A 14,233-nucleotide genomic window follows, 5' to 3' on the forward strand; every position below is an offset into this window, starting at 1 on the left:
GCTTCAAATGGCGACGGAGGGTTAGGGGGAGGTCACCCTCTGATTTTGGAGTAACTCACACTTTGGCCTCATTTTTTTAGAACAGAACTGCTACCACCAACACCACGGAAAAGTTCCTAAATCTACTTCAGCACTTCCGAAGAAAAAATTCAAAAGTCACTTTGATTTTTGAATTATGTCACCATTCAAAACGTCTTTAATCAATTTCTTACATTAATTCTCTAAATTCTTTATAAACAATAGATAAAGCTTGAAAAAAAAATATCTAATTTTATGAATGGTGTTAGTTTTAAACAACTTGGAAGTACAACTAGAGTTTAATTTCAGAAATTGAGGGAGTGGGAGGAGGGGCACGCAAGTGTTCTTGGAAATTTAAAAAATAGTCGTAAAAAATAGAGTTCAAAATAATCATAAACAAGAAGCAGAAAAAACCTTTTAAAACTTGCACCAGAGTTTGTTTTGACGTGCAGTGGCGGATTTAAAATACAGCAAATGTTGCAATGGCGCGAGAGTCCCCATTGTTGGCCTAGCGCCCCTTATATGAAATAATTAACGAATTCATCTCACCACTTATCCCACCATAATATCAGTCACTTGCCTAATCATTGAGAAATTTTCAACGATGTTTTTCTTTCTTCTAATGCGGACGCCTGATGACGTATCTCGCACGTGCAGTCGCCGATCTATGACATCACGACCTTCACGTAATCGGTGATGCATCGTAACAGATCGGCACGTGCCTGATGCTCATTGGCCAGGTGCTATGCTGGCGTGTATCAGGTGATTTGGCGTCCGCATGCAAATGAGTTCACTTACGATAAAAGGAAATGTTTCGAGTAGAAACGTGACTTCTTCGGTGTTTTCTCTCTGGCAAGTTGACTTGAGCGTTCGTTTGCTTTTATGCAACGATGCAGGTTCTTTTTAATAGATATATAATGGATTGATATAGCTCAGCTCTAGTTCGCGTTGTTTCAAATGTTTTTAATTTTATTTAACTAACTTTACTAAATGACCAAATAAATTTGGTTTTTATTTTTAAGTTGTCTTCAACTATTTTTAATCATGCATTTCTAGTCATACATTTAATTAGGTTATTGCATTTGGAGATTATTAGTCTTGAGCATTCTCTTGCTCATTAAAAGGTTATGGGCAACCTGGATTCTGTTTTCGATAGCCTATATTTTCAGTAGGACTGGAGATGGAAATGATGTTTTTGACGTCTGTGATAATTTTCGATGGGGGGGGCCGTATAGAAGGTTTTTTTTCGGCAAGAGCATACTGATGATAATTAGATTATTAGTGCTCATTGATATTGTCTTCCGACTTTCTGTCGAAATAATGGCGAATCCCCAGATAACTATTGAGAAATTAAATGGCACAAATTATGTGTCATGGGCAGCAGATATGAAATTTGTCCTGATGGAGAAAAACGCCTGGGACATTGTAACTGGTAAGGAAACAGTGCCAGTAGTCTCTAAAGATTCAGGATTTACTGAGAGAGACGTTCGTGAGTTTTTGGCCAGAGAACGAGCGGCATTATCTTTAATATATTTGTTTGTAGACAGCGAATTCAAAAGAATAATAGAGCATTGTGAGTCGCCAGAAAAATCGTATGAATGTCTAAAAGCACACTTTTATCCTGATAACAGGTGTGTGCATATGAGAACTTTTACTGAGTTAACAAACTGTCGAATTGAGCAAGGCGAATCCATTAATCTCTTTGCATCAAGAATTCGTCGAATTTATGACAGGATAAAGGGAATCGACAAGAATTTTTCTGAGTCATACTTAAATTTTCAAGTTTTGAGATATCTTCCATCGGAATATGACAGCATTTGCCAATCAATTTTGAGAAAGAAACCCGAGGATTTTTCTTTTGATGCGATAGTACAGGACTTAATTTCTGAAGAGAGCAGATTAAAGCTGAAGGACAAGGATAATATTAGCGCCAACTACGTTGCTCCAAAAGAAAGAAGATCGTGTTATAATTGCGGACGTACAGGCCACATCCGCAAAGATTGTAGTTTTCCAGAGAGGAACCGCGGAGGAAGTCCATCCACAGGCTCCAAGAAGTCAAGTTATGGTCAGAGGAGGTCAAGAGAAAGAAACAGGAACCAGTATACCAGAAGAGGCAGCTCCTCATCGCCGAAAAAGTGTGAGTACCCTTCCAAAACATTTTTTATTTCGGAAGCGAACTTTAACGAGATAGACTGTAATCCTTCATCATGGGCATTTGATTCGGCGGCCAGCCATCACTTTGCAAATAATAAGAACTTTTTCCATAAATATGAACCTGTAAATGATCGAAAGATGGCCGTAGCAGTCCAAAATCATGTTTTTCCAATTGAGGGGGTTGGAGAGATAAAGTTAAAGTTCGGTCCTAAGACCATTAATTTAGTAAATGTGATGTATTCGCCGCATTTGCGAAGAAATTTACTGTCTGGTCCCAGATTTGACCAAGCGGGAGCATGTTTTAAAGGGGGAAAAGGTTTGGTAACTGTATCAGATAATGGTGAAACAATTTTTAAAGCTAAACTATGTAATGGCATTTATTTTGTTAACCCAAAGGTAATTTCAGAAAATGTACATAAAAATGTTAATTATGAAGCTAGTAGTACTGAAAGCTTAGAATTATGGCACAAAAGATTTGCTCATGTAAATGTCGATAATATAAAGAAAACTGCTGAATATAAATGTACTAGGGGTCTACCAGTTTTTAAAAATGATAAAGTAAATTGTGAAGATTGTAAATTAGGAAAGTTCAGACGCGTATCTTTCAAACCAATGGACGAAATTAGATCAAAGAAACCTTTAGAATTAATTTATAGTGACATTTGGGGGCCATCGAGTATTGAAGGTAGAAGAGGTGAACGATACTTTCTTTCAGTTGTTGACGATTATTCCCGTAGAACGTCATTGTACCCATTGAAAAATAAAAATCAGGCAGCAGAAATTCTCATTAATCATATTAAAAGGGCAGAGAGATTTCTGGGAACAAAGCTGAATGCAATAAGAACTGACAATGGAGGGGAATTTTCAAATACAATTTTAAGTAAATTTTGTCAAAATGAAGGAATAAAACATGAATTCACTAATAGTTATACTCCTGAGCAAAACGGGGCGGCTGAAGTATTTAACAGAACTGTGGCAGATGGTACTAGGGTAATTTTAGAAGAGAGTGGTATAGGTAAAAACTTTTGGCCTGAAGCCATGTTGTATTTCACGTACACCTGGAACCGCGTATGTCATAGAGATCAAAAACTAACTCCTTTTGAGCTATATGGGAGAAAATCACCCTCAATCAGACATTTGAAACCATTTGGATGCATAGCCTACGTTGGTGTGCCGAAGCAACGTCGGCAAAAGCTTGATCTTAAAGCCCAAAAAGGGATTTTAATTGGGTATGCATTTCGGACAAAAGGGTATCGAATCTGGATTCCAGAAAATGATAAAATTATAGAGACCATAAATGTCAGATTTAATGAGGGAAAATTTTTCAAAGACGAATTTGAGTCTAAACGCAGTGGAGTCGTGATGGGCACCATAGAATGGTTAAATGTACCAAAATCAGATGAAAATGAAATTCCTGATGAGGAAATCTTAAAAATTCCTGAACTACCACCTGTTCATTCAGAAACGGAAGAATCAGATAGGGGGGAAACTGAATCATCAGATGATGAAAGTGATAAATGTTTAAAATTAACAAAATGGGAAAGAAAAGTCGTACCAAGACCCGATGGGTCTCGTAACGATATCTATTATTTTGAAAAAGGAAGCAACAAACGATTGAGATCAATTTATGATATAAAGAAATATTGCAGAAAAAATAATATTGTTTATCAGCCAGATATATTTTGCTTTAAAGGTAAAAATACTACTGAAGGAGAGATTGATAACTCTGTAAACAGCAACATAATTAATGAATTTTCTCAAGCATGACTAGGACATCAAATCATTATTCCTAACACTTACAAACAAGCCCTTAAATCGCGGGAAAAAGACAATTGGATAAGTTCAATGCGGGAAGAATTAAAAGTGATGCAAGATCGCAAAGTGTGGAATCTTGTCGAATTACCGCATGATTCTACTCCAATTGGTTCTCGCTGGGTTTTTACAGTCAAAAGAAATGAAAATGGGGAAATTTTGAGATACAAAAGTCGCCTAGTAGCTTTAGGAAGTTCTCAATTGAAATATGAGAGTTATGATCTTACGTACTCGCCAGTTGTAAATTTCAGCATTATAAGATTTTTCTTTTCTCTTTTGGTGGTAAAATTAAACTGGGTAAACATCCAATGTGATGTGAAAAATGCTTACCTTTATGCACCTATTTCAGAACCAATTTATATGAAACAACCACCTGGTTTTGTAGAAAAGGGGATGGAAAATTTATATTGTAAACTAAATAAAGCAATTTACGGACTCCACCAAAGTGGACGATTGTGGTTTTACGAAATAGAAGAAAAATTGATTTCAATAGGTTTTTGTAAATTTGAATGGTGTAACTGTGTCTATATTTATAAATCTTCTGTAATTTTACTTTTGTATGTAGATGACATTGTTTTATTTGGAAAGAGTCAAAATGATATACAAACTGTTTTAGATTTGTTACAAAAATACTTTGATCTAAAAATTTTAGGTAAAACTAAAAAATTATTAGGCGTAGAATTTGAGGAGGATTTGAATTGTTTTTCATTAAGTCAAATTGGCTATATTGAAGAAATTTATGAACGTTTTGAGAAATTCAATATCCCTATCTCCTCATTGCCGATAAGTAAATGTATTATATACACTAAACTAGATTGTCCAAATAACGATCAAGAGGTACAAGATATGTCAAAAATACCGTACAGGAATTTGTACGGTTAGGTTGTCTTTCGTTTCTAGCAAACAGAACAAGACCAGACATTAGTTACGCTACAAACATTTTTAGTCAATTCCAAAATAACCCCGGTATAAAGCATTGGGATGGTTTATTAAAATTATTAGGCTATGTTTCTAAAACTAGAAATTACAAACTTAAATTACAATGCAATGAAATTCAAGTTGTAACATATTCTGATGCAGATTTCGCCTCTAACAGAGACGATAGAACTTCACTCGGAGGTCAGATTGTTTTCATTAACAAATCGCCGATTTCATGGCGAACATTTAAACAAAAGTGCATTAGTTTATCAACGATGGAATCAGAGTTTATTGCAATGACAGAGGCCGGCAAAGAACTTCTTTGGTTTGATAGAATCATTGATGAATGTGTTAATAAGGGGGTAATTAACAAGGAACACAAAATTAAATCTGTATTAAAAGTTGATAATCAAGCTACAATAGATTTTGTGAGATCACCGATCGAAAATTATAGGACAAAACATATTGATGTAAAGCTTTTTTATATACGCGATTTAATTTATAAAGATATATTTGATGTTGAATTTGTTAGAAGTAAAAATAACATGTCTGATGTATTTACTAAGACTTTGTCTCGATCTGAACTAATAAAGTTCAATGAAAATGTTTTTGTAATGTAATTGCTTTTGTGATATTTTTAGTAATTTAATTTTTTTGAAAATGTAGTAATGTGGGAAAAGTAAACTATTTCAACTATCGGGAACGGGTTAAAGTTATATATATATATATTTTTGCGTTTTACAGTTTATATTTGTACTGTTCAAATGTGTTTATACCAAGTATTTGTATACTCGCCAAGGTTTTTCAATTTTTGCAGATTGAATGTGTTTATATGACATTGGACTGATTGACTTGTTACTGACTTGGAAAATGGAACAGTTTGAACGGACTGGAATCGGATTGAGTGATATTTTGTTATAAAAGAATTTGCTTGTTGTTGTATTTAACTAATCTACTAATCATGTTTATATTCAAAATCTTTTTGTAAAACTAGAGCTGGTATTGAGATTTGTTAGGAAATGAATTATCTTTAAATGTATAAGAAAATAATGTTCATAAGATGGTGAGAGGGGGGGCATTGTTGGCCTAGCGCCCCTTATATGAAATAATTAACGAATTCATCTCACCACTTATCCCACCATAATATCAGTCACTTGCCTAATCATTGAGAAATTTTCAACGATGTTTTTCTTTCTTCTAATGCGGACGCCTGATGACGTATCTCGCACGTGCAGTCGCCGATCTATGACATCACGACCTTCACGTAATCGGTGATGCATCGTAACAGATCGGCACGTGCCTGATGCTCATTGGCCAGGTGCTATGCTGGCGTGTATCAGGTGATTTGGCGTCCGCATGCAAATGAGTTCACTTACGATAAAAGGAAATGTTTCGAGTAGAAACGTGACTTCTTCGGTGTTTTCTCTCTGGCAAGTTGACTTGAGCGTTCGTTTGCTTTTATGCAACGATGCAGGTTCTTTTTAATAGATATATAATGGATTGATATAGCTCAGCTCTAGTTCGCGTTGTTTCAAATGTTTTTAATTTTATTTAACTAACTTTACTAAATGACCAAATAAATTTGGTTTTTATTTTTAAGTTGTCTTCAACTATTTTTAATCATGCATTTCTAGTCATACATTTAATTAGGTTATTGCATTTGGAGATTATTAGTCTTGAGCATTCTCTTGCTCATTACCCATAACCATAGGGGCACCGTAGGAGTTACAAAAATGCTTATGATAAATGTTTTACAACTTCTGTGATAGAGAAATAGGGCTCCAAAATGTATTTCGACGGGCCCCTAACTTGTAACTCCGCCGAAGCAATACAGAAAAGACTGCATTACTGTGATTCATATTACAAATATCGAAAAATTTAAAATTACTGTCAGTTCAATGGGAATCTAACAAAATGATACAAAAACCGGTTTCGCCATCTCATATTTGTTTTCACGGTCTCCAAATCGGCAATATATCACCAAATGATCGTCAGTCTGAGACGCTATATTAGTTTTGAAAAAATGAATAAACAGTCTTTTCAGTACACCCAATCGAAAACAAAAAGGGAAGTGCACAACTGGAACGTTCAAACACCCCACATGCGAAAATTCAACCTACAGTTCACCATTTTTGAGTTATGGCTTATGAGAGATATATACGTACATTCAGCTGCAAGAAACAACGCAATAATTAACTTGTTTGGTACCTGAATGCAGTATTAAAAACTCTTTCAGGGGTGATTAAAATAGAAATTCATACTGAAATTTAAGCAAACAATTTTAGATGAAAACAATAACTCCCTTTACTTTGTATTAAAAAGTAAAACAGCAAAGGTCCTCGTTTTTTTTTTTTTTTTTTTGAAAAACATCGGCCAATTCCATCGGCTTTTCGATGTATTTTAAGGCTGATGGGCTGATGTTTCCCGTAATTAAGCATTGGCCGCCGATGCTGTTGGCTAAATTGCTGAACTATCAGAGCCGATGCATCGGTCGTGTACTAATAGTTCGTGCTTATTTTTCACCAACTGGAAAAAAAACTACTAAAACCATTATTTTTTTCATAATGTGCTTTAAAAGGCTTCAACAGAAATAAACTGGAATTTTTTGATTTTTTAAAAAATTTCTTAACCCATTCCATGACTAGCCCGAAAACCATTAATGTGCATGCCGCATGTAACGAACGGAGTTGCTTTTTGCTACGTTGTAATAGCACTTTTCCCCCCATTTCGCTATCGGGATTTTAATGTTGTTTTTGCTGTTCAGCTTGCATTCGAAAATCGCTTCCCTTTATTAGTTTTTAGGCACTGAATTAAATAGTGCAATAAAATGCAAGGTTGCTAATATGTGCTGAAATATTCATGCATTTAAACAGTACATAACAGGAAAATAATAAACAATAGAGGATAGGACGAAAAGCAATTATTTTCATAATGCTAATTATTTTCTTGATTTATTTTTCTTTTTGCTTTTATCTCAGTATATCATTTTTTTTTCTTTTACTGTTAAATGTAAGATGATCCATCTTTCAAAAGGCCTCAACAAAACATTCTTCAAACAATTGACTGCTCGATCCAACCTGTGAGCAAGGGAATTGAATGGACAAAAACGCTTTAACTGTGAAAATGATTTTCTAAGAGGTTAAAAAGTATTCTTCGGTGCCTTTTGATATATTGTGACACTTCAAAACAATCAATAAACATAGAGACATCTCTTTGCTGGTCGGTTCTTTTATCCTAACTCCGATGACTTTTAAATCCCTTCTGAGTGTCCAGATATCAGTTGCTCAAGCGTGGGAAGTATTTTAAAGATAAATGTTTACAAAAGATCAAAACTTGCAGCTAATAACCCATTTCCCTAAAGGATACTTTAGTACATGCAACTAAAAGCCCCCAGCTGAGAGAGGAATAACTAGACCGACTGGGAGGTCTATATTCTCTAAGGCGCGCTTTTTGCAAACATCCGAGCAAGTTAGTTCCATTCAAAAAACGGTCAGAAGGTTTTAGTGTTTTGTGGTCAACCCTTCCACATTATTGTCTCACAACAAAACAGTTTACATCAGAAAGGAATTTCAAAGCAAGCTTTTATGCTGATATGACGGAACATGTCTTCAGAAGAAAAAAAAAGGAAATCTTGCTTGAAATAGAGTTGAATTTTTAAATTTCTTTTAAAAACATATTTCGATAAATTTTAGTTTCATATGATTATTTACTAATTATGGCAATTTGATTATTGAAAAGTAACCAAATATTTTATTTCTAAAATCTCATAAAAGAAGGTGCAATTAAAACATTGGAGCTATTTTAAGACAATAAATAAAATCTGAAAAAGAATGGGAGAAAAGGAATGTTTCCTTTCGTATGAGTAAAGAACTCAACAACAACAAAAGAACTCAAGATATTATCATTTCATTTGTACTGTCGTATCTAATTTTATGTTTTGCATGGGTCAACTTTTACATATAGTCAATGCAGTTGTCATAATTTTTGTTTGTGAAATTAAAAATATTCAAAACCGTATCACTAAAAATCCATCAAAGGGTGCCGCGAATACAGAAAGTTATAAGTTATGTTTGAAAATATCATGATTTAAAAATAAATAAATAATAAAAATAATAATAGTATTTAAAAAAAACATACTTGTACAAAATTTAGATATGTAAGATAATTAAAAAAAATAATATTGTGTAATATAAATAATAAAATTTGAGGATTATGAACAATTTAGTGAAGGATGCTTGTGTAAGAAGATGGGTTTTTGATAACAAGAAAAAATATTTCTGTTTATTTGCTTTATTCAGGCATAGAAATATTGGTAAATGTGTAAGGAAATATTGTTCATCAGGAGTTCAAACGCCAGAATGCTAAGAAACAAAGCTTCCATGAAAAGATACACATATAATGCCTGATTATTTGAAGCATTATATGTGTCCCATCCAAGAGTACTTGAAAGGTTAATATCTTAGTAAAATAAAATAAATTATAACAAGTTTCGTGAAATACTATAAGTTACATCCCTTTTGTCTAAGGAAAAGAGCTTGAGTACCGCTCCCTTAAAAGTTCCAGAACCCAACAGAGAAGCGCAATAACAGGGTTCTGCCCCTGGAAGGATTGCCGACACATATTCAAATGAAGAAAAAACTGCGAGAAACGCCATGACGACACAGGTTCGTCGAAGGCAGTTACAAACCATCTTCTTGCGACGAGCCTGAGTCCGCTTGTGCAGTTTTAACACAAACTGCGTGGCCGATCCTGTATCGGTCAGGGCAAAGAATGGGTTAAGAAAATTTTTTTTTTTTTTTAAATTAACATTAGCAGTATGAAAAAAATTTTTGCAGAGCCAAAAAATTTTCTGCGGACGCCGTTCGCAGCGTTCGTCTATATTATGCAAGACTGCTAGTGTAGTAAGCAGTATTGAAAATATTTTGTTTTTGCATTATTATTGCCACTGAAAGTAATTTTCAATTTTTTTGAGGAATGGAAAAACCTTCACAGAAACAACAGATTTGCTTACAAATGAGAAAAACAGAAGATAGTTTCTTCCAGCCAGAAGATTAGGGGGAAAAGAGGAATAGTTAGCAAGTATGTATATAATATTCTGAAAGTAATAAAGTCTCTTGAGATTTAATACAGTTCAAAACTTGGGGAAACTAAAACATTTCCTTTTGTGTATAAAACACATGCATATGAACACAAAACTTACCTTTCATCTGATCCTGCAACTGGCCAGTGATTCTTTTCCTAAAAGGTAAAATAAATTGATGTATGTTAGGCTAGAGACCTCTCACGCAGTAAGTCTTTTGTTTGAAAACAAATTATGCAAATTAATTTCACAACTTGTCTTCCTGTATTAGGTATTAGAAAGTTTTAAAAAATCAGCAATTCAATTCGTGAGAAAGTATTTTGACTTACAACTTCATATAAACTTTAATTATTTAATGCAACAGTATTTTACATATTTTGAAAGAAAATTTAACAATGCAACAAGGGATGCAACGATTAATCAGCAGTAGTTGACTACTTTGCTGATTGTTTATAATTGCCTAATTTTTACCAATTAATTGGAGTACAGATTATTATTTTTTATTAAAATTCATTTTTTCAAACGTAAGACAATACATAATAAACAATAAGAATAAGAAAGAAATATGGAAAAAATTAGTTCATTCTTTTTTAAAATACAGTAAAACCCCTCTAATGGGGACACTAACGGGACAAATTTTTTTGTGCACAATAGAAGGGTGTCCGTAGGACAGGGGTTTAATAATGTTATTTGCATTGGAATCGGGGAATTAAAAAATGTCCATATACGAGGGGTGACCGCACTTGAGGGGTGTCCGTTAGGAGGGGTTTTACAGTATTTATTGAATTACGTATTTGGAAAAAAAAATACTTTGGGGGTTTATGGGTCATAAGATTGTTAGTCAGCCCTCTGCCTCCCCCCCTCTCCACTTTTTTTGTTTCCGTTTCTTCAAACACTTTTGATTTTTGGTTTAAAATCAATACTTTTTCATTTAACAGAAATTTTATTATTATTAAATATCATCTGGTTTTGAAAATTTATCTACATGCTTTAAATTTTTTGACAAAAATTTATTGTTTAAGCAGTTTTTTTTAATATAATTTTTAAATTTTCTTCTGTTATACACATATAGTAATGTTGCAACATATCTCTAGTGACAATACTTTTCTCAACACCCAAACTTTGACGTAATGTCTTATAACTTTGATATAGAATAAATGTCTGGATTAAGTGGCAAATTCATTACCAAATCAAAAGTGTCTACTAACCAGGGGCTACTGACCTTGATTTAACGAGGAAATCATAAATATTTAGTAGGTACAATGGTTTGTTTTTTTACAATTATTTTCGACTTCATTTATTTCCCTGATACATCCTAGTACACAGCACGCCATTTTATTTTCATTCCTTTAATTCAAAACCTAATCTAAAAAATTTTTGAGCATAAAGAAAATATACTGTGAATGTTTTTCAAACAATAACTAGGTGAAAATTTATAAAATGCATTTTGCTAGACATCAGTTAGAATTGTAACAAACGTTGTTTTTTTTCCTTGGCAACTATGCATTTCTTAAAAAGATGCATATTTTGTATTTAGAATAAACATTATCACAAAAAACTACAAGAGAAGTGGCATTTGTTTCTAATAGTTATTTTAGAGCCAAAGCTTTTATTCATAACTCATAAAAGAAATATCATACCTGTATTTCCTTTATTTTTTGACGATCCTCCTGAAAAAAGAAATAAGCAAAATGTTACAGAAAATATAGAAACTATCTTTTATATTTAGCATAATATATTCAGTTTGAAACTTTCAACCGTAAATATTCATATCACAAATTATTTTTCAATAGTTTTCACATCAAAACTCATGGCAGCACATCAAATGGAACTTATTAAGCAGTCAACTTTTTTTTTTTTTTTCGAGTTTTTAACCAAATAGTTTCAGACATCTTGGGACAAAAAACAAAACAAAATCAAAATATTAGAGTTTTCAGTCCTGCAAATTCATGAATTAACTATAATTAAATACCAACATACAGTCAGCTCTCTATAACTTTGAGTCCCAACTAAAACGTTCGAGCTATGGGAGGTTTCTACAACAGTCTCAAGAAGTTGGGACCCATTGAAAGCTTCGTGATAAAGGAATATTCGAGTTATAAACTTCGAGTTATTGAGATCCGACTGCATATTTATAAATTAATAACTCTTGACTAATATATATTCATAATGGCATATAATTTTAAATATTTGCACAATTTTTGGACTTTTAATTTGATATTTTAAACTGTTTATGGTATCTTGCTTGAAAATAAGATTATATTTTACCAATTGCTCTTATTATATTACCAGATTAATATTTGAGCATTTGTATTTTAAACATTTCTATTGTTCAATTGGGAACAAAAGGCAGGGAATTCTTCTCAGAAAACATGTTGCTTCACTGTTCTTTTATTCCATATGGGTATTTGTACATTTCATTAATTTCTGTTGTCCATCAAATAGTAATTTAAAAATAAATTTCAAAATTTATCAAATTTTAATCCCTAAATTAAAACCAATGTCAAGTTTTAATTTTTAACTGCCAAAATAGTTTACATTTGGCTAGTAAATGTTGAAATTACAGTCGGACCCCGATTTATCGAATTCATCGGGACTGAAACTATTATATGTTAAATCGGGGTTACTCGTAATATCGGGGTGAGAAATTTTTTTTAAAAAAATTGCACTTAGCGTATCTAAAAGCCCTAAGCCACTGCGCAAAAATATCCCGAATTAGAAAGTGTAGACTTTTTACCCAGCATTCCGTGACTCATTACACTAGTTAATTTGAAATTTTAAAATTACTGAGCAATAGATATTTGATAATTTCCTTGATATTTGACTCGAAATAGTTCTCTTTTGACTTTTTGGAGAGAAGAAAATACTGTCATTTATAGCCTGCTGCATGAGATATGATTTTAGTTTCCAGGCCATGTAAAGCATTTGAAAAAGGTAGTTTTAGTGGGAGTTTCATTATCGCTTTTTGCATCTCAGAATCGCTATTCATTAGTCCCCCCCCCCCCCACCCGTTAAAAATTGCAGATTCCAAGACAAGTCTTTTTCTGCTTCAGACAATATGGGTTAAGTCCTCTGGAAAACAATCCTACATTTCCTAACTCAAATTAACAAAAAGAAAAAATTTTTTTGGATGTTAAAATAATTTGTTAGTTTAGGGTTTTAATATTTGGTAAATCGGGGTTTTTGTTTTAGCTGGATGAAAAAGAAAAATTGGCTAAATCGCGAAATTTGATAAATAGAGGTTTGTTAAATCAGGGTTCGACTGTATTTCCATCTTCACTCATTTTTGTGCTTCTTCGAGGCTACATGTCACATGCTCTTTTAGTGTTTTGTTGTAATCAGGTAGCAATCTTTTAGCATCTGTTCTCTGTTAATTTTATTGTCAGTACAGAATACAAAGTATATTGTACAACAGATTTAAAAAAAAAAAAAAATACTAAGCACTTTTTACAATGCACTGAAAAGGTCAGAATAAATTTTCCGGGTAAGAAGAGACAATTTAAGTATTCCTGTAGTTTTCAATTACTCCAAGAAAATGACACCACAAACGAAGAAAAGTGCGGCTCAAGTCATTTCAAACCAACTTTTCCATAAAGAAAATTATGCATGTTTCAGGATTCCAACTATGATTGAAAGCTAGATAATGATGAGAAATTCTTTATATGAATTGAGTCACACTTTTGTCATTTTCCTGGAAAAAACTACAGGAAAAATTAAATTGCTTTTTCTGACCAAGAAAAGTGTATTTTATATTTTTGAATGCATTATAAAAAGTGCTAAGTCTTTAAAAAAAATTCTGTTTTTTTTATTTTTTTTTTATATTTATCTAGATTGCGTTGAAGCTGAACTAATGTCACTTTAGTTTTGTCCATTCTGATTGAAATCATAATTATAGAATTCAATTAATTTAACCAGTAATTTTCAATTTTTTTTTTTTTTTTTTTTTTTGTGTTAAGTTGCACCTTCAGATTAAACAAATCATTGAGTGAAATCACAAAGTCTCTAAAATGGTCTATCTTGCTGAGATACAGTCGGACCCTGGTTTAACAAACCTTTATTTAACGAATTTCAAGATTTAGCGAATTTTTCTTTTCTCCCCCAACTAAAATGAAGGCAAAAATCCCTATATACCGAATGATAAACCCTGAATTAACAAATTATTAAAATTAAGTTTTTTCTGCTAATTTGAGTTAGAAAGTATTGGAATATTTTTCAAATAATACATCCATCTTGTCTGCAGCAGAAAAAGAC

General features: G+C 32.7%; 1 protein-coding gene across 1 annotated transcript in view; it reads right to left on the reverse strand.

Annotated features, from left to right (window-relative positions):
- Positions 1 to 14,233, reverse strand: part of LOC129235318 (cytochrome b5-like) — a 49,949-nt gene that overhangs the window by 23,779 nt on the left and 11,937 nt on the right. The window contains exons 4-5 of the mRNA XM_054869053.1: positions 11,623 to 11,652; positions 10,103 to 10,140 (exon numbers count right to left, since the gene is read on the reverse strand). Coding sequence (XP_054725028.1) covers positions 10,103 to 10,140; positions 11,623 to 11,652 — 68 coding nt within the window. The remainder of the gene's footprint in view (positions 1 to 10,102; positions 10,141 to 11,622; positions 11,653 to 14,233) is intronic.

Source organism: Uloborus diversus, chromosome 2 (genome assembly GCF_026930045.1).
Source record: "Uloborus diversus isolate 005 chromosome 2, Udiv.v.3.1, whole genome shotgun sequence".
Classification (NCBI taxonomy): Eukaryota; Metazoa; Arthropoda; class Arachnida; order Araneae; family Uloboridae; genus Uloborus; species Uloborus diversus.